Source organism: Odontesthes bonariensis, chromosome 16 (genome assembly GCF_027942865.1).
Source record: "Odontesthes bonariensis isolate fOdoBon6 chromosome 16, fOdoBon6.hap1, whole genome shotgun sequence".
Classification (NCBI taxonomy): Eukaryota; Metazoa; Chordata; class Actinopteri; order Atheriniformes; family Atherinopsidae; genus Odontesthes; species Odontesthes bonariensis.
In genome coordinates this window covers 16,263,753-16,286,526 of record NC_134521.1, presented here as the reverse complement: position 1 = coordinate 16,286,526, position 22,774 = coordinate 16,263,753, and the positions used below count along the sequence as shown (strand labels likewise).

Below are 22,774 nucleotides of genomic sequence, written 5' to 3'. Positions count from 1 at the left end.
AATCTGATTTGTGTATGCAAAATGACTCTGAAATGTAGTTTGTTTGTGTAATTCATAGCATATAAGCTTAAGTCATCCAGTTATTGTTTCTCTAGCATTCTGCAAACCCTGGCCCTGAACAAAGCACAGGCTCTGAGTGTATGCAAGGTGCTGGAGATGGTTCAGCAGTGTTTACGATCCCTGGGACAGCCCCACCTCTTCCAAGCCCCCTGCATCCTATTCCTACAGGAGCTGCTGGCATGTCAGAAGGACTTCACCAGGTATATCTGTAGACATTCTTTTAATTTAAGAGTGATACTAGTCTTTTTTTTTTATTTGTAAAATGTGCTCTAAAAATATAGAAATGTACTTCAATAAAGCTGGGGAACAAAAAAAAGGAGAAAACCGCCATATTTGATGGTACCGGCAGAAATTTAGTGAATTCAATGTTCATCCCTGGGTTTGGACAAAAAATACCAACTAGTCTTGCTCTTCTGTAATGTAACTCTACCGTATCTGTCATTAGACTTTACCTGACGAGTAAACTACCATTTTAAATGAAGAAATTTGGCCATGATATGGTGTCATAGTTTCTCAAACCTGACATCTGTCGATCGAAGCAAACAATATTCCTAAACAGATTCCACAGTATTAGTTAGGAACAAAGAGTAACAGCGTAATTTGTTTGCTTTTGACCTGTACTTCTGATCATAATCATGGGAAGTTATTTTTCTGTGTATTTACCAATATCAATTTAAAGTTGAATATGTGAATATTAGTCACATTTTGAGTAGGAGATCATTTACGTCATTTAAAAAGCAGCATGCAGGCAAGTCGCCTTTCAGTAATCTAATTTTCTCTGTCCTTTTCAGTTATTTCTTCCAGTTGTCAGACAGTGGGCAAAACCTTGGAGAGGAGGTGAGGCGTACTTACCATCAGCTGGTGCTCATGCTGGTGGAAGCTGTACAGGGTTTCAGTAGCTTGAATGAGAAGTAAGCTATTTTCCTCTTACACTGATAACTAGACAGATTGAAAGTGAAAAGCGATCACAGCGGTGATTAGTGTAAAAGGGTGTGCAGTAACCTGATCCTGATCATTGCTCTCCAGAGCTCTTCTACCAGCGCTTTCATGCGTGCAGACCTGCTTGTTGCACCTCCTAGACATGAACTGGGAAGTGCACGACCTGTCTCTGTTCCTGAGCATCAAGCTTCCTGATCTCCTGCTCAGCATGTCCCAGGAGAATATCAGTGTTCATGACATCGCTATAAGGTAATATTACGGCCCAGCTCATGCAATGAAATGCTTCATGGCCTTTCCAAGCTGTAAATGTAAAATGCACTGCTTTGTGCACCATGAATCCTTTTTCAGGTATTTTATGAAATGTTAAATGAGTGATTGATCGGTTATTTCTGTGGTTGAAATTCATGTTTAGTCAATGGACAGAGGAGGATGAAATTGCAGACTACAAGAAGAACCAGGAATGGATGGATGAGTGTATGGATGGCATGTTTGAGAAGTGGTATGACAAAATTGATGAAGAGGAATCAACAGAGGACAAGAGAAAGGTATGTAACAACCCATAACTCTCTTCAAGTGTAATTAGCAAACAAGTTGCCTTTTCTTTCCTCTGAGATGCCCAATGAAAAAAATGGCCCTTATAGTTTAATCTGAATGGCCCTAAGTAGGCATTTGTCCTGTAAGTTACACCTTTTCAGACAAACTACGCTGTCATTTTCTGCTTATATAACATAATGTAAAAAGAAGAACAAAGCTTCTAATTATAACACTATGTGCAAATGCTTTTATTAATGCTTGGTAAGGAAATTTTGGTTAACTAAGATGGTATCTCTGCAAAGATCTACTTATCGGGAGCAAGAAAATCATTTTAAATGATACTTGATCCTGTTGTATCTACAGATGCACATGTTTATTGCTCGCTATTGTGACCTGCTCAATGTGGTGATCTCCTGTGATGGCTGTGAGCGAATGGCACCCTGGCACCGCTACAGATGTTTGCAGTGCATGGATATGGACCTCTGCAAGACTTGCTTCCTCAGTGAGCTCAAACACCACACTACTATACATGAACAGTCAGGAGGGCCAGTCGACCGAGTTGAACAAAAGGTCAATGTGTCTGTTGTAAACAGGTGGTGCCAAACCTGAAGGCCATGAAGATGATCATGAAATGGTCAACATGGAATATGCTTGTGACCACTGTCAGGGGCTCATTGTAGGCAGCAGGATCAACTGCAATGTGTGTGAAGACTTTGACTTGTGCTTTGGTTGCTATAATGCAAAGAAGTATCCTGACAGGTAATACATTTCAGGTTTAATTTGATCCTGGTAAAACACACCTGTTGCTCTGTGGTTCACTAGAGTGGTTCATTCAATTATTCTTTTGTTTAATGTTCTAATCTTTAGTCACTTGCCCACTCATCGGATCACTGTGTACCCCATGGTGACCATACGAATCAGCGACCGTCACCGCCTGATCCAGCCTTATATCCACAACTACTCCTGGCTGCTGTTTGCTGCTTTGGCTCTGTATACGTCAGAACTAAGCAGCGGAAGACAGATGGAAGGAGAGCCTTTGGACAACAAGGCTTTGGACCGGGCCTCTGCCCTGCAGACGCATTGTTCCCAACTCATCACTGACTGCTTGCTCAAGGGGCAGACTGGCAAAAGTAAGTCCAAAACAGTTTGTTTCAGCATAAACCATGATGGATTATTCAACCATCCTATTTCAGCATTTCCAGAATTCTAAATCATAACGAGGGTTTATTTTACTCTTGTCATTTTGTCCTGCACATAGGTCTTCGTTCTTCAGCCTTGATCGCTCTGCTGTCCTCCAATGAATCAGCTTCTGACAGTGAGCTGTGTCCAGTCTCTCCTGAGTCCTCTCAGGAGCTCAGTACTGCCACTGACACCTCCTCCATCCCCGGCAGTACTGCTGCAGTCTGCTCCCCATCATCTCCCAGGGATAAAGTGATTAACCAAACTGATGTAATTCAATATTATGAGGATTGAATGATTTAGTTGATACATAAAAATAAAATAAAAAGATGCATACATGAAATTATTTTAAAAGGATAATGTAATTAAGAGAATAGTTAGCTGCCTTTTAACAATTGGTATAATTTCACTACCAGAGTAAACCATCGGGCAAGGAGAAGAAGGCGAAAGAAGTGAGCTCTCCTGCTGCTCCTCCAGAGGGGTCATTCCCCCCAGTTTCTGGAGAGAATGACAAAAAGAAGCTGATTCCTCAAGACACTCTAGACTCTGCCACCCTCAGCCAGACTCCCTCTGTGTCCAGTGAAGACCCTCTTTCCCCTGTGGTCCGAGGTAAGTGCTCAGATTCCCTCCGCCTGGATGATTACAGCATAGCTTGTTCATTAGTGACTTTAGTCACTCTGGAGTGATTATGATTATGATTGATACAAAACTTTCCGAATCAGCCTTATTTTTAATTTGCTCTCAGCCTCAGATTCTGGACCAGGAGCTGCCCACTCTCTCGAGTCTGATGTTGCCAAGGAGACAGATGCAAGGCTGCCCCAGGTTCCCCTGCAGGAACATGTGTTTTCAGAGTGCTCCAGAGAGAGGATTCTGGGACTACTAGCTGCAATGCTACCACCAGCCAAACCAGTATGTGATGCCAGAAGTTTTTGGTGGTTGGGATTCAGTGTAATGTTGAACAGTGAATAAATTTGTTTGTTCATATTGATTTAAATAATGACTCTGGTAACCACTCTCATGTGTTTTTCATATAAAGTGGCTGCAAGCTGCTGATTAACTTAACTGAGCATAAGGAGTGAAAACGGGCAAATGATTAGCTTGGCTGATCACAGATATAGGAGTTTGTACCCAGCGTGCATTCATGTTTGTCCAGTATTCATTACAGTGCATCACCACTGACATGTGTTCTTTATATCTACAGATAATATTTATAATTCTACTCTTGCATCCTCAGGGAAACACCATGTCTCTGCCCAGTCTGAACTCCATCCTGCCCCAGCTTTTCAGGGCAGTCATTTCCAATGCTGGCTCTCTTAACGAGACTTACCACCTCACCCTGGGACTCTTGGGCCAGCTGCTGCTCCGGATCCCTCCGATGGAAGCTGACGCTGCTGTCACAGAGGCCCTAGCTGACAAATACGAGCTGCTGACTCAAGGAGATGCAGTTTGTTCAGACACTCTGGGGTGGAAGACCACCCAGCTGCTCTTCAGCCTTGGGGCTGTCTGTTTAGACAGGTAAAATAAAGAATATATTATGAAAGCAGAAGCACTTATTATTGTAGTTTAGGGATCCATACTCTTAATGACACAGTTTAAGAAATGAATACTCCCAGGACCAGACTTTTTTTTCCTATTCAGATGAAAACAGATGGATGACGTGGTTTGTATTTTATACAAATTCACTGTAAAAGTTAGCAAGCTGATCTTACCCTGCATATGCAGTCACTTGATTTCCAGATTTGATAATACTTATCACAATTCCAATGAAATTTAGTGTTACAAGTGACGACTGAAGGCGTTCCTTTTTGTATTCAGTGTTTGTTTAGTTTCACCATTACATTAGAACTATATACACTACTGTATAGTAAACTGTGAATTAGAAGAGACATAACTTTTGCCAAACAGATAGTTGTTTGCAGAATCATTAACAAGTTCCTGCTTTGCTGTCTGCAGTCGCATTGGTCTGGATTGGGCGTGCACGGTGGCTGACATTTTACACAATCTGAATGCTTGTCCTGAGTGGAGCACAGTCATTGCTGCTTTCACTGACCACTGCATTCAGCAGCTGCCACATACTCTGAAACGCACCAACCTCTTCACTCTGCTGGTACTGGTGGGCTTCCCTGAGGTATGCAGAATATTCTTTTGAATTCTCTCACTGCTGCCTGATTGTGCTTTGTGACTTTAACTCCTGTTGTGACTCCCCTGTGTTTCTGACAGGTGCTGTGCGTGGGCACCCAGACGGTGTTTATCGACAACGCTAATGAACAGCACAACATGATCTTGCTCAAGCACTTCACAGAGAAAAATCATGCTGCTGTGGTGGATGTAAAGACACGCAAAAGGAAAACAGGTTTGTGTAGTACATGACCAGAATTCTCCATGATGAAAAATAAACATGGTATTAACCAAGTTTCCTCTCTTTCATAGTGAAGGACTACCAGCTCATCCAGTCTCAGGATTCCACCGCAGCCAGTTCCTCAGGGCAGTCACAGAGCCACAGCTGTCAAAAGACTCTTCTTAGTCGCTATCTGAGCAATTTCACCTCCATTATCAGCCATCTATTAGAGACGAGCCAAGAGAATGGCTCTCCTGATGCTGTGGAGGCTTCCTGGGTCCTGTCCTTAGCCCTTAAAGGCCTCTACAACACACTGAAGGTACCTGCTCTTAGAATCCACAAGCTCCTTGCCTATGCATCCTAGTGTGTCTCTGTCTAAATGTAGATTTTTCATTGCACGTTGTTCTTTTATGCAGAAGCATGGAGTGGACCAAGCACAGGAGGCCATCCAGCAGTCCGGTCTGACCCAGCTGCTCGTGAGGAAATGCAGCAAGGGGACCGGCTTCAGCAAGCTGTGGCTACTACGAGACCTGGAGATTCTCTCCATCATGCTCTACTCCTCCAAAAGGGAAATCCATTCCATGGCTCAAGACCCTGAGAGAGACCAGAGAGAGCAGGATAAGGAGCACGACTCAGACCACTCCAGCTCCTGTGCTGACGATACCGACGTCAACAGGCCCGACCCCTTAGAAGGTCTCGATGAGGAGACAAAGATTTGCTTCCAGGTGATGAGGAATACCTCTCAGAATATATTCACAAAAATATAGTAGAACCTACTAATTTAGTCCCTTTTTCCTTCTTTTTTCAATGCAGATCACCCATGATGCCTTAAACGCCCCCCTGCCAATTCTGCGAGCCATGTATGAGTTGCAGATGAAGAGGACAGACTCCTTTTTCCTAGAGGTGCAGAAGAGGTCAGCAAAATAAAAATCCGGTTACTTTCTTTATATGGACCATTGTAAAGGTCATATTATTACTTTGATCATTCCTATTTTGGCTTCTTTTTAAGACTATTTAACTAACTTATTTTCAGATTTGATGGAGAGGAGATAAAAACCGATGAGACAATCCGAACACTGGCTCAGAAGTGGCAACCGTCCAGACGGCCTCGCTCCGAGGAGAGAAACACCAAGGCAGTAGACACTGACATGATAGTGGTGTCTTGCATGGTAAGTTGAGCCTTGAAGTTGTTTTCTGATAATTTACAAAGTGCAGTATTACTCAGAGCTTTTGAAATATTAAAGATAAATCTCATTTCGAAAATGTCTTTTTTGGATATTGTTAATATTGACATGAACAACTATGACATTTGGAGATGATGTGTTTTATATGTCAAAGTTTTGGTGTATCCCCGTCATTGCCCTCTTCCAACAGTCTAAACCCAGTCACTGTGAAAAGGCCACAGAAGAAATCAATGTAGTCGCTCAGAAGCTCATCACCAATTCAGAGACCGACTTGCAGCTCAGCTACGCTAAACAAAGACGCTCCAAAAGCTCAGCTCTGTTGCACAAAGAACTGGATGTCCGCAGCAATCGAGCAGTTCGCCAATACCTAGTGAAAGTCAACCAGGCCATCGCCACGCTGTACGCTCGCCACGTGCTGGCCTCGCTGCTGGCAGATTGGCCCGCAGAGGCGCCACTGAGTGAGGAGGCCCTGGAACTGAACGGGGCCTCACACATGGCTTACATCCTGGACATGTTAATGCAGCTGGAGGAGAGGCTTCTCTGGGAGAAGGTAAGGAGGAAGAGCGAAGAGTTTGAATTGATTTCAGTTCGAGACACATTGATGGAGTTTTTGTCGATTTATGTGATGATGTTCTGTTAATGATCAGATACTCCAGAGGGTGTTAAAGGGCTGCAGCCAGAGCATGCTGTGTAGTCTGTCTCTCACTGCTTGCCAGTTCATGGAGGAGCCAGGTATGGCCGTGCAAGTCAGAGAGTCCAAACATCCATATGACAACAACACCAACTTTGAGGTGGGTGAACTTTTTAATCCACGTCATCAGCTGTAACTATTGACATTTAGTTTAACCTTTGTCAGGTTATGCCAATATGTTTTCTGTTTTTGAACTCTCAGTTTACTTCTGTATGCTTTCTCAGTTGAGTCTGAAAACTTTCGTCGCATTTGTCTTATTCTCTATTCAGGACAAGGTGCACATCCCAGGGGCCATCTACCTGTCTGTAAAATTTGACTCCCGCTGTTACACAGAGGAAGGCTGTGATGAGCTCATCATGTCCAGCAGCAGTGATTTCCTCCAGGACGTCCACAACTTCAGTGGATCTCCCCAAAAATGGTCTGACTTCGAGATCCCTGGTGAGAACAATTTTTTTTTTTTTTTAATATTCCTCAAGTTTTTTGTATTTGAGACAGTTTTACTGTTCATATTGAAGTCATGCTTACTAAGATGTCTTCTGGGTTTCTCCTTTAGGTGATACTCTTTACTACAGGTTCATGTCAGACATGAGCAACACAGAGTGGGGCTACAAGTTCACCATTACAGGAGGCCACAGGGGACGCTTTCAGACAGGTGTTTTTCTTTGCCACAGCTCTAACCTGACCCATTTAGTAAAAAAATTAAATTTACTTAAATTTCAAATTGAATCCTCTGTCACCTGCTTTTGTTCATCTGTCATCAGGTTTTGAGATACTAAAGCAAATGTTAGCCGATGATCGAGTACTCAGTCGTCTGCCGTTGGCTGATATCTGGGAGTGGCAAGTGGGTGTGGCCTGTCGCCAAACTGGAAGCCAGCGACTTAAAGCCATTCACCTGTTGCTCCGTCTGCTGCAGTGCCAATCCCAGACGTAAGTCCTGCCTTACTTGTTTATCACCCACTAATTCTTCCTCATGCTTCGCACATTTTTCTCTAAGACGATAACACTGTCGACTTGTATTATTATCTGTTCACAACCACAGTAATTTGTAAAGTAAACACCCTTCCCATCGAAGTCCCATGCACGTGGCCCAAAGTCAGGGTTAGTTTTTTTTTAAGAATGCTGAGTGGATATTTTTAGCTCAATAGTGTGTCTCCTCCAGAGGTGCTGGATTGCTTTTGCACACAGGTTTTGTATCGAGCCCTTCATAAATGTACTGCTCGTCACCAGGGAGATTAGGTAAAGTATGTGTTTAGGAATTTGCATAAGTGCAGACTCACCCAGCCATCGTCTGGTCATGATGACAAACTTATGAAAAGTTAGAGCTAACATAGACAGCAAGTTAGAGCTAACATAGACAGCAAAGGCGTCACTGCAGCTGAAATCTAAGCATTTAGTTATCCAACATTTCATGTATTCTCCCAGAGTCATGTATGTCCAAGACTTCTAACAATTTGGATTGTTTTCATTTTCTTTTAATGTTTCTCTGTACGTCCACTGTATGTTCTATTTAAAGTCTTTTCATGTGTAGTTTGAAAGCCAGCCTTAGGTTGATAAGCACACAGGCAATAGATGTTAAATTGTTTGGTGTTTAAACTTTGCAAGATGGAATTTTAAGTTTGTTGCTTGTAAAACTTTTAAGACGGTATTTTTATTTCCTACGTATTTTATATGTATTTGAAATGTTTTCAGGGATCTATAATCGGCATTTTTGAATAAAATACATTAACTGAGAAGTACAGATAATGTCTCAGATCATTGTAAATATGTGTAAATATATTTGCTGTGTATCCAGATACATATAGTAGTTGGTTTTAACTTAGTTTAGTAGTGGTAAGAATTTAGATCATAAATTATAATTTATCCCAAAGTCAAAGTGTCTTCCTCTTGTGCCTGCATACATTTGATTTTTCTTATTTATTTATTTTTTTACATGTATTTCTTCTTTTTAAATGTGCTTTAGAGCCTGTGAGCTGACACTGATGCGACCTTTGTGGCAACTCTTTATCTCTATGGAAAATAACCTGAGCCAGGATCCTACCAGTATCACTGTGCTGCTGCCTCTTCACAGAGCCCTCACTGAACTATTCTTTATTGCAGAGGCCCGTGCTGTGGTGAGTGATGGATAAGCACACATGCCCAGTATAAAATGTTTTGTACACATTTACAGAAACTACCTGGTGTTGTACAGGTATTGTTGTTAAAGTAAGAGGTGTGTCTACTGTACATGACATTTAAGCTGTTTGTTTAGTTGTATCTACTGTGATGACAGCTTTATTGACTTAACAGGTTTAACATAGAGAAGATTAGGGGTGCAACGGATTAAAAAAACTCACGGTTCGGATCATTTCTCGGATCAGTCACAGATCAGATAATTTTTTTGGATCAGCAAAAAAATAAAAACTTATTTTTTTCATAAATCAATCCACGGATCATGTGTGTGCCGAACCGAAGATATTGATCCAAACGGACCACTAGAGAAGATCCAATACAGTTGTTTGTGTACAAACATTTTTTTTTTTTGGTCTACGTACCTTGAGGAAGATCTGTCCTTTTCTTTTAAAGAACATATTCAGCACATGTCAATCGGGGTGAGAAGAGAATTCACTCAACATTTTCTTCTTTACTTCTGTATGTTTATATCTGTCTCTGTAAGATGACCATGTTTTTCCAACAGCCCACCTGTTCTGTGATGGCTCGGGGCCAAAGCCCTGCCGTGCCATCTGCCAGACAGCACAGAGCCTCACAGGCTCCCTGCAAAGTGCTTGGGAGAAGAAAAGATGCTGGCCCTTGTTTTTTTTTTTCTATGCATGCCTCTCATTCTGTTTCAGTTGCCTTGAATTATTAAGAGACATCTCAGGGATTATGAGCACTTCATCATTGGGGAGCTTCCCATCTGTAGCTTAAACAAGACAGTCCCATAAAAGCAAAAACTCACTCAGACTCTTGGGACAGAAAAACCTGAATCTTCTGACTTGACAATAAAATGACATCAGCTGAGTTGTCATACATCTACAACCGCTCCACTTTGTTACACATGTGGGAGAAAAGAATTATATTTGGGCAGTATGTGTTGGCAGACAGCAGGGGGCAGTAGCAGACTCAGCAGGCTAGCCTTTGATGCCCTTCATGGACTTTGCAGTCTTGTGTCTGCAATGAAACATGATGCTGTCTGACATATCCTAGCGCCTCCACCCAGCAGAGTATTATCATAGTCAACCGTCGTTTACACAGCACAAAAGTGTTTGCTGCCTTTGTTCGTCACCTCTAGCACTGAAGCGAAGGCAAACTGGAGTCAGCCCAAGAATGACCGTTTTGTTACACTATTTCAGAAAATTAAGGATTGAACTGAATGTTTGTCATATTAACTTTAAAGCTAAAGTCACCTTTTAAATGCAGTCCACCATGAAATGGAATGTCAGAATTGAAAACTTTCATCAGTATTAAGTTTGTAAATGTAATGCTTCACCAACTGTGACTATCCTCCTCTTCCTCCAAAAAAAAAGAAGATATGATTCGGTGTAGGCTTGCGGCCCCCGTGTCTTTTTGAGATATGACCACTGCTGCCATGTTGACATACAGCTCCATAAGGACATACTGTAAAATTGTATGAAGCTAATTGCGGCCTTTGTTAATACGTCATTGAATCCTCTGTGACTGTATTTGGTGTTAGCATGCAAAAACATTTATGTGAAAGCACTTGAAGTTTATCCTCAAGTCCTCTGAGATTCAGTAAACTCTTTACCCCAGGAAGTGTTATATTTAGAAATCAAGATGGTATGTCACGCACTGCCGACTACAAATCATCCTCGAATTTTTCCCCCAGCATAAACATATGGGGTGCTGTGAGATGAATGGTGAACCAGGGCTCTGGACTCTGTCTCCAGAGCTGTTAAAGCTCCATTTGGCCAGTCTCAGCCCATTTAGCCTCTGTGTGTAGTCTTTATCTGTGTTGCCCAAGTTTTTGTGCTTACGCAACATGAGGTACTTCTCTCCAAGAGATGCACTTTGATTGAAGCCCTCTCTAGTTTGTTTATTATTATGAAGAACTTTTCCAACATTCCACATCTCAGTTTGACAGAGATAGAGATGACGAGTGGTCAGGGAAATAAACCTATAATGAATACATTATGCAACTTCTGAGACTAGCATGTGTCAGGAAGCTACCTCTGTTCATTACCGTTGTCTGGCCTGTGAGATTATCAAGGTTTTTTGCACCAATGCAGTTTTTTGGGTGTAGGAGATGTATTATTTACCAACATTTGTTGTGTTCTCCAGACACAGGGCATCCTCCAGGAGTACTTGCTAGCAATGACCACTGACGAGCAGCTCCTCAATCACACTGCAATGGTAAGACGTTTACTCTCGTTCACTCTTTCGCCTCATACCTATTAAACGATCTTAGATTTCAAAGTTTTCCGTTCACCTGGACTTTCTCAGGTCATCTACAATGTTGTCAGTTGTCAAGTGGTGCCTGGTGAGGATGATAGTAGCTCAGAGAAGTTGTCCATGCACCTTAAAGTGTTATGTAATCCTCTTTTAACCATGCAGTCACCCTTATTGAGCAGTCTTCAGTTGCTTGTGAGTCAGCTCGCGACTGGAGTCTTCTTTTTTTCTCTCTTTTTTGCTTGTGTATCACCAAGCTGTTGACACCTAGCAGATCCCGCGGCACCCCCTTCCACTTGCTTTGAATGTGTGTGTGGGCCGTGCTCATGGCTAATGTATTTGATAATTACAGTCTATTAGCATTTGTGGCAGAGTGAGCCACAGCGTCCCCCGTACCGAGGGCCCCGTAATACAGCAGTGGAGCCTGAAGGCGGTCCAGAGGAGCAGAGGATGTGCGGTGGTGAAAGAACATTGTGGGTGGTTCTGTTGAGCAGTTACCTAATACCTGTCAGCTTGAAAACAAAACCGTGGGTAACTCTACACACTAGACATAAGCATTATATTGACGATGCAAAGTCTAATAGCAAATTGGCTGAGGTTCACATTTAGGCGGCTGGAAAATGTTCGAAAGGCTTCCAGAAAATTACAGCTTCACCTACGAGGGGGATTTCTTCAAGCTCTCCCAAATGCTGTACCTTTTCTTGGCGTGGTATTTTATTTCTGGTCACGTTATACCACATCAGCACACAGACTGTAGTGTTCAGAGGATTAAACTTTGTGGTTTTCATTTCATTTATTGAAATGCTAGTGATGATGCTTTTTAAGGGACTGAAATAAGCAGCCACAAGATGGAAAGTGCAAAATGTGGCATCGTCATCAACAACAATCGGAAATAAATAAACCATGTCTTTAGAGGAGAGAGTGAACAGATTAATGGAGTCAAAGTTTCATTAATTAGAATTAAAAGTGGATAAAATGACTTGGTCAAGTGAAAAGGGGTCAAATAAAATGAAAAACACTCTAATATGATCTTGATCTTGGCGCAGCATAGGCTGACAAAACCACCACTCAGGTAACACAAAGACAACGCCTGTGCAGTAAATTGGGCTATACTTACATGTACGATGATCTCTGAGGAAAAAAATGAAAATGGGCAGAATGTCTTGAATGTTTACTCACACTTACAGCCATGTCACGCCATCAGACATCCTTTGCTCCTGTGCTTTTTTACTGGGACAAGGACAGTGGTTCAGCTGTAAGTGCAGCTCGACACAGCTGTGTATGCATGACCGTCTTTGCGCTGAAGACCCCACAATAGATTGCTGTAATGTAAAAAACAAAATAAGTCGAGTTCCCTTCTCTCTCAGGATCACCTCTGTATATACGTCAGGTCAACAGCCTGATAGACGTGTAAACAGCTGCACCCGAGCAGCTCCGAAGAAGCCATCGCTTTGTCTGAGCCTCACCAAAACTCTGCGCTACGTTGAAAATGATGTAGAATCGGGTGGCTTTCTTAAACGAGATGTATAACTTGTACACAAGATATTTTTAGTAGATGGTAACGTTAGCACACATTAGTCAACAAAACGTCTAAGATATGCTTAACCATCCTACAGCTTCATTCTGCATCAGTGTTTCCCGCAGCGCATTATAGTCAAGGCGGCCGCCTTAGCAAACTCGCACTGCCGCCTTGCCAACGTTCCCAAAAAAATTTTTTTTTTAAATTTATTTATTTCTTTTTTTTTAAACCGAAGTAATAATGCTTTGCCAGGCTCAGACATTAAAAGACAGCATTGATAACATTGAATTGCGACACCTACTGGTTGTAATGTAAATAAAAAAGTGTTACAGCTCTTAAACAGCTTCGTTATTGCTTTAACAGCCCCCGTCCCATTCCAAGTACCCCCCCCCCCCCCCCCCGACAGAACGCTATCCGCGCAAAACCCCTGGTCCCGGCCGACGACTCACCACCTTGACTAAGCAATTTCCTGCAGGAAACACTGCTGCATTATAATCCAAAGAAACTAAAGCCAGACATCTACCTGATGAATTGAAATATTTTGTCTCTTTACTGATCAGACTAAATTTTGAAGATTATATTTATTTCCTGTAAGTGGTAATCTATAAAGTAAAGTGTTTATTTTGTGATCTTGCACCAAGTTTGGATCAAAAGGAGGTTTTGATCTGGTGCTCCCAGTGGTTATGAGAAACTGTCTCTGCTCAATTCTTTTCCTCCTGCTCCAATGCCCGTGAATTTTATTCTCATTCTCCTTTTTTTTCTTTTTTTTTTTTTTTATTGTTGTGCAGGCCCTGAAGAACATCGCTGCCATCAGCCTGGCTATCAATTACCCCAATAAATCCACCAAGCTACTCAACATGTCCCCATGAGAGGTCTCCAGATAAAAACAGGGGAGGGCATCCTGGAAGGGACTCGTCCTGACTCAGCTGGTCGGGTTCATCGGAGCATTTAGAGGGAGAAACTTCCCTCACCATGCAGTGCTTTTCTTCTAACAGGACCCCTCTGAATCTGTCTCTCCACACCACAGATAACATGTGGACGGGGCACCCACAGAGCACTTTCCACACTTATTCACAATCTTTTTGCCTTAGGTGAATCCAGTATATCAGCATGTGCTTTTACTGAAAAGGAGTTTGTTGGGTTTATTTTCTTTTTACTTAAAGACGCTGTGCTAAAGGACATGAGGTGTGCCAAATTTGCAACCTTCAACGGGAAGTGTATTTCTATTTTCCTTGCCTTTTCCCCTCCTGAACAGGAGCCACTCTGGATTACGTAGTTGTTCATGGTGAAAACAGGTCACCTTGGCAACTTGCATGTCTCAGTAGACATGTAGAGCATCCTAAAAATACTGTCCAGGACATAGGAGTCTCATTAGTCACCACGGAGTGAAAGTAATGGCCTAGTAACTCATTCCACTCCTTCCTTTGTTGTCCCCTTCTTTTTTCTTTTTTTTTTCGCTCTTCCCCCTCCTTCCCCATTCACTGCTTTACTTTTCAGACAGAAAAAAACAGATGATGGTATTTTTTAGGGCTTTCAATGACAGCAAGGATTAATCAATCTCCATAAATATCCAAAAGCCTCATCTGATCTCTGTAAGTGGGAGACTGAGACCCACTACGGAACCGGTGACAGTGGTAGAATAGCCATATTGTTTGCATTGGATGAAAATGAACATTACACCTGAGGGAAAAGTGTTTATACATCTTTCAATGTTAATCTATCAAGATATTTGTGCCTGTTAGGCACCAGTGTGATTTCACATGATGGTCAATAACTTATAACAGCAAAAAATACTCCATAGAGAAATGCTTAATCTCTTAAAGGCCTTCAGTTTTATCCAGAGATTTATTTATTGACACTATCATTTTATGTTTAGTTTCAACAGTCTGGATTTATTTTCATTGCTTTGAGTGAAAAGCTGAGTTAAACATTTGTTCCCCCTAACTTGTGTTACAGTAAAAAGCGGCTGTGTGGAACAACACAAGTGATGAAGCAATGCTGATTCTCTGGATCTCAAAATGAAATGGTTAAACATACAGTTTTAATGCCTTTGACACCTTAATCCTCCTGTTCACTAGAAAGGCAGGATTCACATGTAAACATTTCAGGCTTTCACGCTGCACTCTCTCATTCTCTTTGAATTGAATGACATGTCACGCAAGGCCACACACAGTGAGGTGTTAACACGTCACCTATGCGTGAATATTTCTTAACTCAAAAGTAATCTCTGATAGTTTGATTCTATGTACCGGACTCTTTCACCTCTTCTAATGCCATAGTTAACCTTTTAAATATGTAACACAACTTTTATTCACATCACTCTAACCCCACATCTAATTAATGCCTAGATGTACCTGTAGCCACATCCGTCATATACTTTCGCTTTCCTAGACGAGTAATCGTGCTGATAAATGTAATTGCCAGTTTTGTGGAGCATGCGAAGATGAGGATCTGTTTTCCAGTCATTACTGCAAACATTTCATTCTTTTAGTGGTAGGAAATCCTGGTAGTTTTATACCAAAGAAACCGATCATTGTGAGCCATAAAAACATCTCTGAAAGCGCTCCCGGATGAGTTGATTCTAGTTTTCCACATATCAGTTGGCTACCCTGTGATAAGGAAACATTTACACCAGTTTCTTTTTTCTTTCTTTCTTTTTTGTTTTTTTTTCTGAAATGGTCCCAACATGGGCTGCAGGATAGCTCAATGGTTTTGTTTACACAAACATCAGCTGCAGTGAGGAGACGAGGAGATGCATGGCCTCCATTTGGCTTCCATGACGCCTCACCTATCTACGATGTGCCTATGGTTCAAAATGAAGCAATCATAATTTAACTCATGTTATTAATGATATTTTAAGAGAGAACTATATTGTTTAATTTGAATTTTTTTGTAACTTTTTACTTTTAATGTTGGTTTCTTTTTGAAATGATGCTTGATTTGACGCTGTCTAAATTGAATGTACATATCTGTGAATATTAATTGCACAGGAAAAAGACTTTGATATCAACCCCTTGAAAAAAAAAAAAGAAAACTTTCTGAGGCACTAACAGTTGGACACTTTGACTCTGATTTTGTATGCATGGCACTCTGACGGTAAAACGAAACAACTGCTTGGGTTGAAATCGGATCCATTTCTAATAAAATCAGAAATGACTTGAATATGACAACGCCTGTCATCTTTGTTTGTGTGTGGGCTCTGCAGTGAATTTCTGTGCCACAGAAAATAATGGATTGATGTTCCCCATTTACTCAGTCACTGCTTGATTTTTACCTCAAAGGTCCACTCAGCCCCTGGACCTCCTGCCTGTAAAACGTGGACACTGCTGATGATGGGAGGGATGATCACTGGGGCGATAATTACATCAGATGGAGGAAATATTCAATAAGGCTCTGGATGATTCAGTGCCCCTCTGCGCCACCAGAACCCCCACATAGGAGTGACTCAGCTCTCCTGCCTCCTCTGACTCGGCTCTGTCTCCTGCTTCTTTTTAGTGGTTCATGCAGGTTTCCATCGCTCCCATTCTGCCAAGGTGAAAGCAGCAGCTGTGAAGACAAAAGAGAAAAGGCTTACAGTTACTGGAATGTCTTCGTGTTAATGAGGTGCCCTTTTTGAAACGGTTACTTTGCTGAGAGATTACAAATGGGTGATTTGGGTTACAGTCAAAGTAGTGTTGGAACAGATCTATGAAATAAGTTTCATAGTTTATTAAAAACTCATTTGAAATAATTTCATCATTCTTATTTTTCTGAGTTACTTCAAAGTAGTGAAGATTTCAAAAAGATATTTCAGTCATACCAGCATGTCTCCCTGTCACACTCCATTTATGTACGTCTAAATGGTCTAGGTTTAGTTTGTGAGAAAAATATTTATTCTTTGATGAGTCGCATACCGTTTGAAACTCTGTTCAAACACTTATTTATTTCATCATTTTCTCAACCAAATAAGGTCCAGAACACAGACAGCAGACAGGCAGGGAATATACTTAGCAACTCTTGATTAATTTTTTCAGTTTATTCGACTCTAGCTTGAAGTTTTATTACTTTGAATGTGGAAAACAAAGTTCAGATCATATAGAACATTTGTAAGACCCGTGAAGAAAAGAAAGTCTTATTGTCACTCATCAGAAATGTAAAAACTAGAGTGAATAATGTTTGGACTTAATAGGATGGAAATTGCCCCTGGTTTGGATGTTTCTTTAGATAGTTTTAGCGGATATAAAACCTGCAGAATTTATGCATACAATGATCAAACATTTAGCTAGAATATTAAGACTAGATTCTGTAATGGTAAATTCTGTCTCTTAGAAATGCTTTAGAAACCCCACAACAGACTTTCCAATCCACATCACCATTTGCTTGATGTACCATGTGCCGAGACACACTAATTGTGTTTCAGAGAAGTGAGACACACCCCAACCCGCCCCTTCCTCAGGTATAAATGATTTTGATTCCCTTTGTCCTGGGCCTTTCCTCACCATGAACGCTGAATGGTGTTGACTGACCCTTTTGCAGAAGAAAATAAACACGTGGCCGGCCGGCAGAAAAATAGAAAGATCTCTGTTTCATTTCTCATCAGATGTAATAGGAAGATATGCAAACCTTAATAGGATTTTCAGAGAAAACTCCCACCACAATTCTTTAAAGTAATTACAACTAGCTGGATGTAAAATCGAAACCCAACTAAAGACAAATGCAAAAAACTGCTGTGGTTTCCGAATCTGAAGTGACTGAAATGGTGAGAGAACAAAAACACTGAATCCACTGAGCTCGTTTCAGGAGGCCATATGCACTGAACAGACTTTAAATCTGAGGCATAAAGTCTGAGCAACATTATGCCTCAGACTTTGTTTGCTTTTCATGATCATCTCCTTCAGCTGTTTACACTTATGAATCACAAACCATCATCAAATGAATCAGATTTATGTTTTGCAAAGTATTGCCTTCAGCAGCAACACTACACCAACCTCCTACGAGCATCTCCACATTTATAATCTCCACCTACACACACATGTATGCATACCCATCTGCTCTTAGATCATCCAAATAGATTAGGAAACTACAGTATTAAACCAGCAGTTATGGTCAGCTGAGGGACTGCTGCCCACTGGAATCATCCAGATTTTTTTTTCCTCACTTGCTGTGGATCCTCCCTCCTTCACCAGCTGAGGAATCTTTGCTGTTACCAGACTTATGCAAATTCTGTTGTTTGCATATTTTTCTAAGGCATACAATCAAATTCCTCCTCAGTCGTTTAGATTGCAAGTCGCGCTGGTTGTAATAACACCACCAGTCTGAAGCTCGTTCCTCATAGCTTCACTCTAGTTTAGCAACTGTGACGGTGTACTGACCCATCCTTGTGTAGCCTTCAGTGTGTAAGATTTAGTGACATGGTTTGTCAATTGGCTGCTGTTGAAATGTATAAAAAATTAGGACCAGCTCCGTCTTTAAAATGAATTTCTTGTTTTAAGGTCAAATACAACTGTTTTCATGGGATACTAGTGGTCATAAACATTATACTGTATCGCATTTCTGCAAACAGCGTCTCCACAACTCAACTTAAAAACTCTCTAAGTCATGAAAAATAATAAAATGCAAGCTTTCAACTTCAACTAAAAAAAAAAATAAAGAAAAATCCACAAACTTTTGAGAAAATATGTTAAATAAAAGAAGTATTGCTCAATTCGGCCTACCATATGGGACTATAAACATCAGGTGGGGCTCATTTTCCTGCTGGTGCCATTAAATTACTGCAGAAGAAGAGGAAGCAATGATATGACTCAAGAAAAGAAAACTGTAGTAAATGTTATGGATATATATTTCAGTTTACTTACCTTGGCGAAGGATACTGTTTTGTCCATGCTCTGCGCAGATCTGATGTATTTTTCTGCGAAATTTTGCTGCCTCTCCAGTGGAAGACCAGCATGTTTTGGAAATAAAATTACATGTCTACATTTTTTTTACAGGATTTACAAAACCCTCTCACACTCTTTCACTTCTTTATATCATCTTTTGAAGCGCTCATGTTCACTAATCATGTACCACACTTTTTCTCTGGTCAATTCATCAACCTTCTCTTGCTGATTCTTCATGCACCTTTGACCTCATCCAAACCCGCAACCCACCCGCTGAAACTGCTCCCACGCAGGAGGAAATTCCACCTTGACCTTGTCATAATGAGACCTACTTCCTCTCACCCTCCTGGGATATGAGGCCGTTATGGGTCACCTCTCATGAGTCTCGGGGATAATTGGGTACTTTAAAGAACCCGGCGAGAATAAGACCCAGCGAAGGCCTAAACCCATATTTAGCACATCCCATTGTCTGATTGCACTGGGAGAGAGAAGCTTGCTGTTTTTGATCTCATTTCTGGCCTCTCTCCTATCTGGGTTAGAGGCGGGCTGTTATTGGAACAGCCACCTGTGGCACCAGGAAAAGTTGGACTATAATGGATAGCTGGGGCTTTCAGCATGACAGCCCTGGAGCCAAGCGTGTTAACTAATCAGGATCATTAGGGTGAGAGCTGTGTATGACTAAAAGGAGACAGGAGCTCTAATGTGAAGGAGAAAAGAAGAGATGGACTGCCCTGCTGTGCATCGAGTCTGTGTCAAATGGAAGGCGGTATGTTTATCCCCCAACCCGGGATCGCAGCTGGCCACTAAAAGCCATATTCGCTTGAAGACATCAGATGATGGACTGACTCACTGACTTTTGGTCAGGGCCATTGTTGAAGAGAAAGAACAATGAAGCTTTTGAATAGCTTTCTCCCTGAACGAACCCAAGCTTCTTTTAATGTGTTATTAAATATTTTGAATTTTGAATATAACAGTCTGAAAAAAGGGTATAGCTGCCTAACACTCTTTTTTTTCTAAACAAGCTTTAAGGCACTTCTATGCATCTATGTGATGAATTCGATGAGGCTATGGTGCTATTACCTTTGAGATTTAAATCCTCCGTACTTAAGTTGCTGAAAATAAAAGTGATGAAAATTATGAATAATATAAGAAATGAGCTTTGGAGTGGATTCAGGCAGTTGTTCCCAAATTTGTTATCTCCCTATTTGAATCTACAAAAAGCACATCTTCTGTCTCATTGTACAGAGTGAACAGTGTCTGCTAGGTGAGCTTCTTTAACCAAAACAAATTAGTCGGCTGTTTGCTCAGTTGTTTTTCCTCCATTCCACAAAATGCACAAGAACTGCTGTCTCTCAAGTCTTTTTATTAGCTTTTCATCAGAAAGTATTTAAGTGTCAGCTTAATGGCTCAAATGTGCTGACTTGTGACTGAAAGTTTTAGTCAGTTTAGAGTTAAGTTAGAGTGAACATTTAGAATACAAATTGAACACCCACCCCCTTTATGCTAATGTCCACCTGTCTCTTTGGCATCTCATTCCTCGAGGAGGAATCTCATCGCTTCTGCTGTGCAACTATGTGATTAGTTACGCAACATTAAATTCACTTCTATCAATTTCCTGGAGATTCACCCATAACCTTGCTCTTAATTTAAATCTACATGACACGTTTGGTTGAAGAACCTGGGCTTTAAACAGCTCTTCAACCAAACATGTAATTATTCACATTATGGATACTTTTAGTCCTGATGAAGAAGACAAATCTCTTATTTGGACTTCCCTAATCAAAAGTTCTGTGAACATGAATAATTATGTACGAGATGAACCTGTCTTAAAAAGCCCTAAAATCATAGATGAAACATACATTTCAACACTTAAATCAAGATTGGGGGGGGGGGGGGCAGCTTTGATATGATTTAAATTTCAAAGTTTTATCAATGCAAATTGTTTTCAGGTGGCTGCTCAGATTATTGAGCAGGCAAATAAAAACCATTGTTTGCCAGCAAAAGAAACAAACAATAACCTTCATAGAAGAACCTTCATACTCAGCATCACAAGTTTGCAAAAAATAAACATGTAAACAAGCCTGATTCATTAAGGAAACCTTACAGATAATATAAATGCAATCAGTAAAGATATGTTAGAGGGAAGAAAAAGGTGCAGAATTTCCCAAAACCAAAACCTCTGCAAATGTTGTGCAGAGGGGTTGGGCTTTTCCTGAGCTTGGAATGAACAGTTTCTGAAAGCACATCTTATACTGGCTGCAAAAAGGTGAAAAGAGGCTATGAGATCATAAAATACACCTCAAATTATAAAATGGACTACCTCAGGAGGGGATTGCTAAGGCTTTATTATGGCCACCCCCCCCCCCCGCCCATCATCTAAAGATGATAGAAAATCAATGGATGGAGCTCAAAACAGCAGTGCATGTGGAGCAGCCCAAGATGTCCACAGAATCAGTAGCTTTTTTTTTTTTTATAGACTTTCTTTATTGGAAGCCATTTCACAGGTGTGTAGCAGTACAGTGTAACAGAGAAGCCTTCCATTCTATAATCTTTCCCCAGTTTTTTATCCCTCCCACAATCCCACCCCACGCAACAGAGAACAGTTCTACGAATTCAATATCAACATATAAACAGTACAAAACACATACAACAAACACATGAATATGGAAAATGACAAAGTAAACTAGTAAATTTAAAATAAAAATGTTTAAAAAATTTTTTAAAAACATTTAAAAAAAAAACAATGAAAAAAGAAAGTAAATAAAATATAAATAAATAAATAGTCCTAAAGTCAAATTAGTGCAAGAGGGCAGACATACGTGATTGTTTACAATGGGGGAGAGTTCTGACGCTCTATGGAGGCCCAGGCTTTTCCGAATTTGAATCCAGATTTTAAAGCTGCAGTCGGCAAGTTTTCAAAATTGCGAGTCTAAAGTCGGAAAATTCGAACTGACACAACTTTCAGGTCCCTCCCCGAACCTCTAACAAGCTCCGAATCGCCCCCCAAACCCCTCCCCCTCTGTGGACGAGGTTGTGCACGTGAGTTCACACCAGTGTGAGCGCACACAAGCTGGGGCAGACTCACGCTCAGCAGCGTGTGCACAAGCTGTGATTGACAGGTAGGATTCCTCCACTCTAACGTGATTGGTTAAAAACAGCCGGGAGCGCTCGGTTTTTGTAAGCATGATTACAGGCTTCAGAGGGAGCTACAGATTTCGTTATTTTTCCTAAACAGCCTATTTAATATTCTACTTCCAGAATCCCATGACAGTTCAAGCTAATATGACTAAAAAAAAGTTGCCGACTGCCGCTTTAACAGAATTAGTTACCACTGGGTTTGAGGTAAAGTTGGAGGCAGTCAAAGGGAGCACACCAGATAGTGAAGGGAAAGCTTATAAGATGCTAGTTCCATATCCACCCAAGCAGGACGTTCTTCATCTGCTGTGTTGGTAATCCAGTATAAAAGTTTATGAACATTACAGGACCAGTAGTAGTGTAAGAAATTTGGCACTGCTAAGCCACCAAGAGCCTTTGGGAGCTGCAGGACTGATCTTCTGATGCGTGGATTTTTATTGCCCCAGAGTAAGGAACTTATTAATTGATCGAGCAATCTAAAAAAGGACTTTTTAATAAGGACAGGGATATGTGAAAAGAGATATAAAAACTTGGGTAAAACGACCATTTTAACTAAACTAACACAACCCACCAGGGAAAGAGGGAGACCAGACCATCTGTCAAAGTCTAGCTCGCACCTCTCAAGGAGAGGAGTAAAATTTTGGGAAAAAAGTTGATTAATTGGATTTGTAACGTGCACCCCAAAGTATTTAAATCCATCTGTAGTATATTTGAAAGGGAAAAATGCAGGGGGGATATTTCTGGCCAGACAGTTGATGGGGAAAAGTTCGCTCTTGTGGAAGTTAAGCTTATAACCTGAATAGGACCCACATTTTTCTAAGATGTTCAGAACCACGGGGAGAGAAACAGCTGGATTCGACATCTATAAAAGGAGGTCATCAGCATACAATGATAATTTATGAGCTGTACCAGCTCTGGTGATGCCCTCAAACCCACCCTCCTGACGCAGCCAGATGG

At 41.1% G+C, this 22,774-nt stretch overlaps 1 protein-coding gene across 1 annotated transcript in view; it reads left to right on the top strand.

Moving 5' to 3' along the window:
* zzef1 (zinc finger, ZZ-type with EF hand domain 1) overlaps positions 1–15,997 on the top strand; it is a 29,969-nt gene extending 13,972 nt beyond the window's left edge. The window contains exons 30-54 of the mRNA XM_075486424.1: positions 96–260; positions 852–971; positions 1,087–1,248; positions 1,412–1,544; positions 1,897–2,035; positions 2,127–2,292; positions 2,401–2,663; positions 2,792–2,982; positions 3,129–3,321; positions 3,458–3,621; positions 3,947–4,227; positions 4,666–4,840; positions 4,933–5,065; positions 5,143–5,369; positions 5,467–5,775; positions 5,864–5,964; positions 6,084–6,219; positions 6,425–6,784; positions 6,882–7,025; positions 7,195–7,363; positions 7,479–7,577; positions 7,687–7,852; positions 8,886–9,036; positions 11,201–11,272; positions 13,616–15,997. Of these exons, the coding sequence (XP_075342539.1) occupies positions 96–260; positions 852–971; positions 1,087–1,248; positions 1,412–1,544; positions 1,897–2,035; positions 2,127–2,292; positions 2,401–2,663; positions 2,792–2,982; positions 3,129–3,321; positions 3,458–3,621; positions 3,947–4,227; positions 4,666–4,840; positions 4,933–5,065; positions 5,143–5,369; positions 5,467–5,775; positions 5,864–5,964; positions 6,084–6,219; positions 6,425–6,784; positions 6,882–7,025; positions 7,195–7,363; positions 7,479–7,577; positions 7,687–7,852; positions 8,886–9,036; positions 11,201–11,272; positions 13,616–13,696 (4,300 nt within the window). The 3' untranslated portion in view covers positions 13,697–15,997. The remainder of the gene's footprint in view (positions 1–95; positions 261–851; positions 972–1,086; positions 1,249–1,411; positions 1,545–1,896; positions 2,036–2,126; positions 2,293–2,400; positions 2,664–2,791; positions 2,983–3,128; positions 3,322–3,457; positions 3,622–3,946; positions 4,228–4,665; positions 4,841–4,932; positions 5,066–5,142; positions 5,370–5,466; positions 5,776–5,863; positions 5,965–6,083; positions 6,220–6,424; positions 6,785–6,881; positions 7,026–7,194; positions 7,364–7,478; positions 7,578–7,686; positions 7,853–8,885; positions 9,037–11,200; positions 11,273–13,615) is intronic.
* The last annotated feature ends 6,777 nt before the right edge of the window (positions 15,998–22,774 follow it).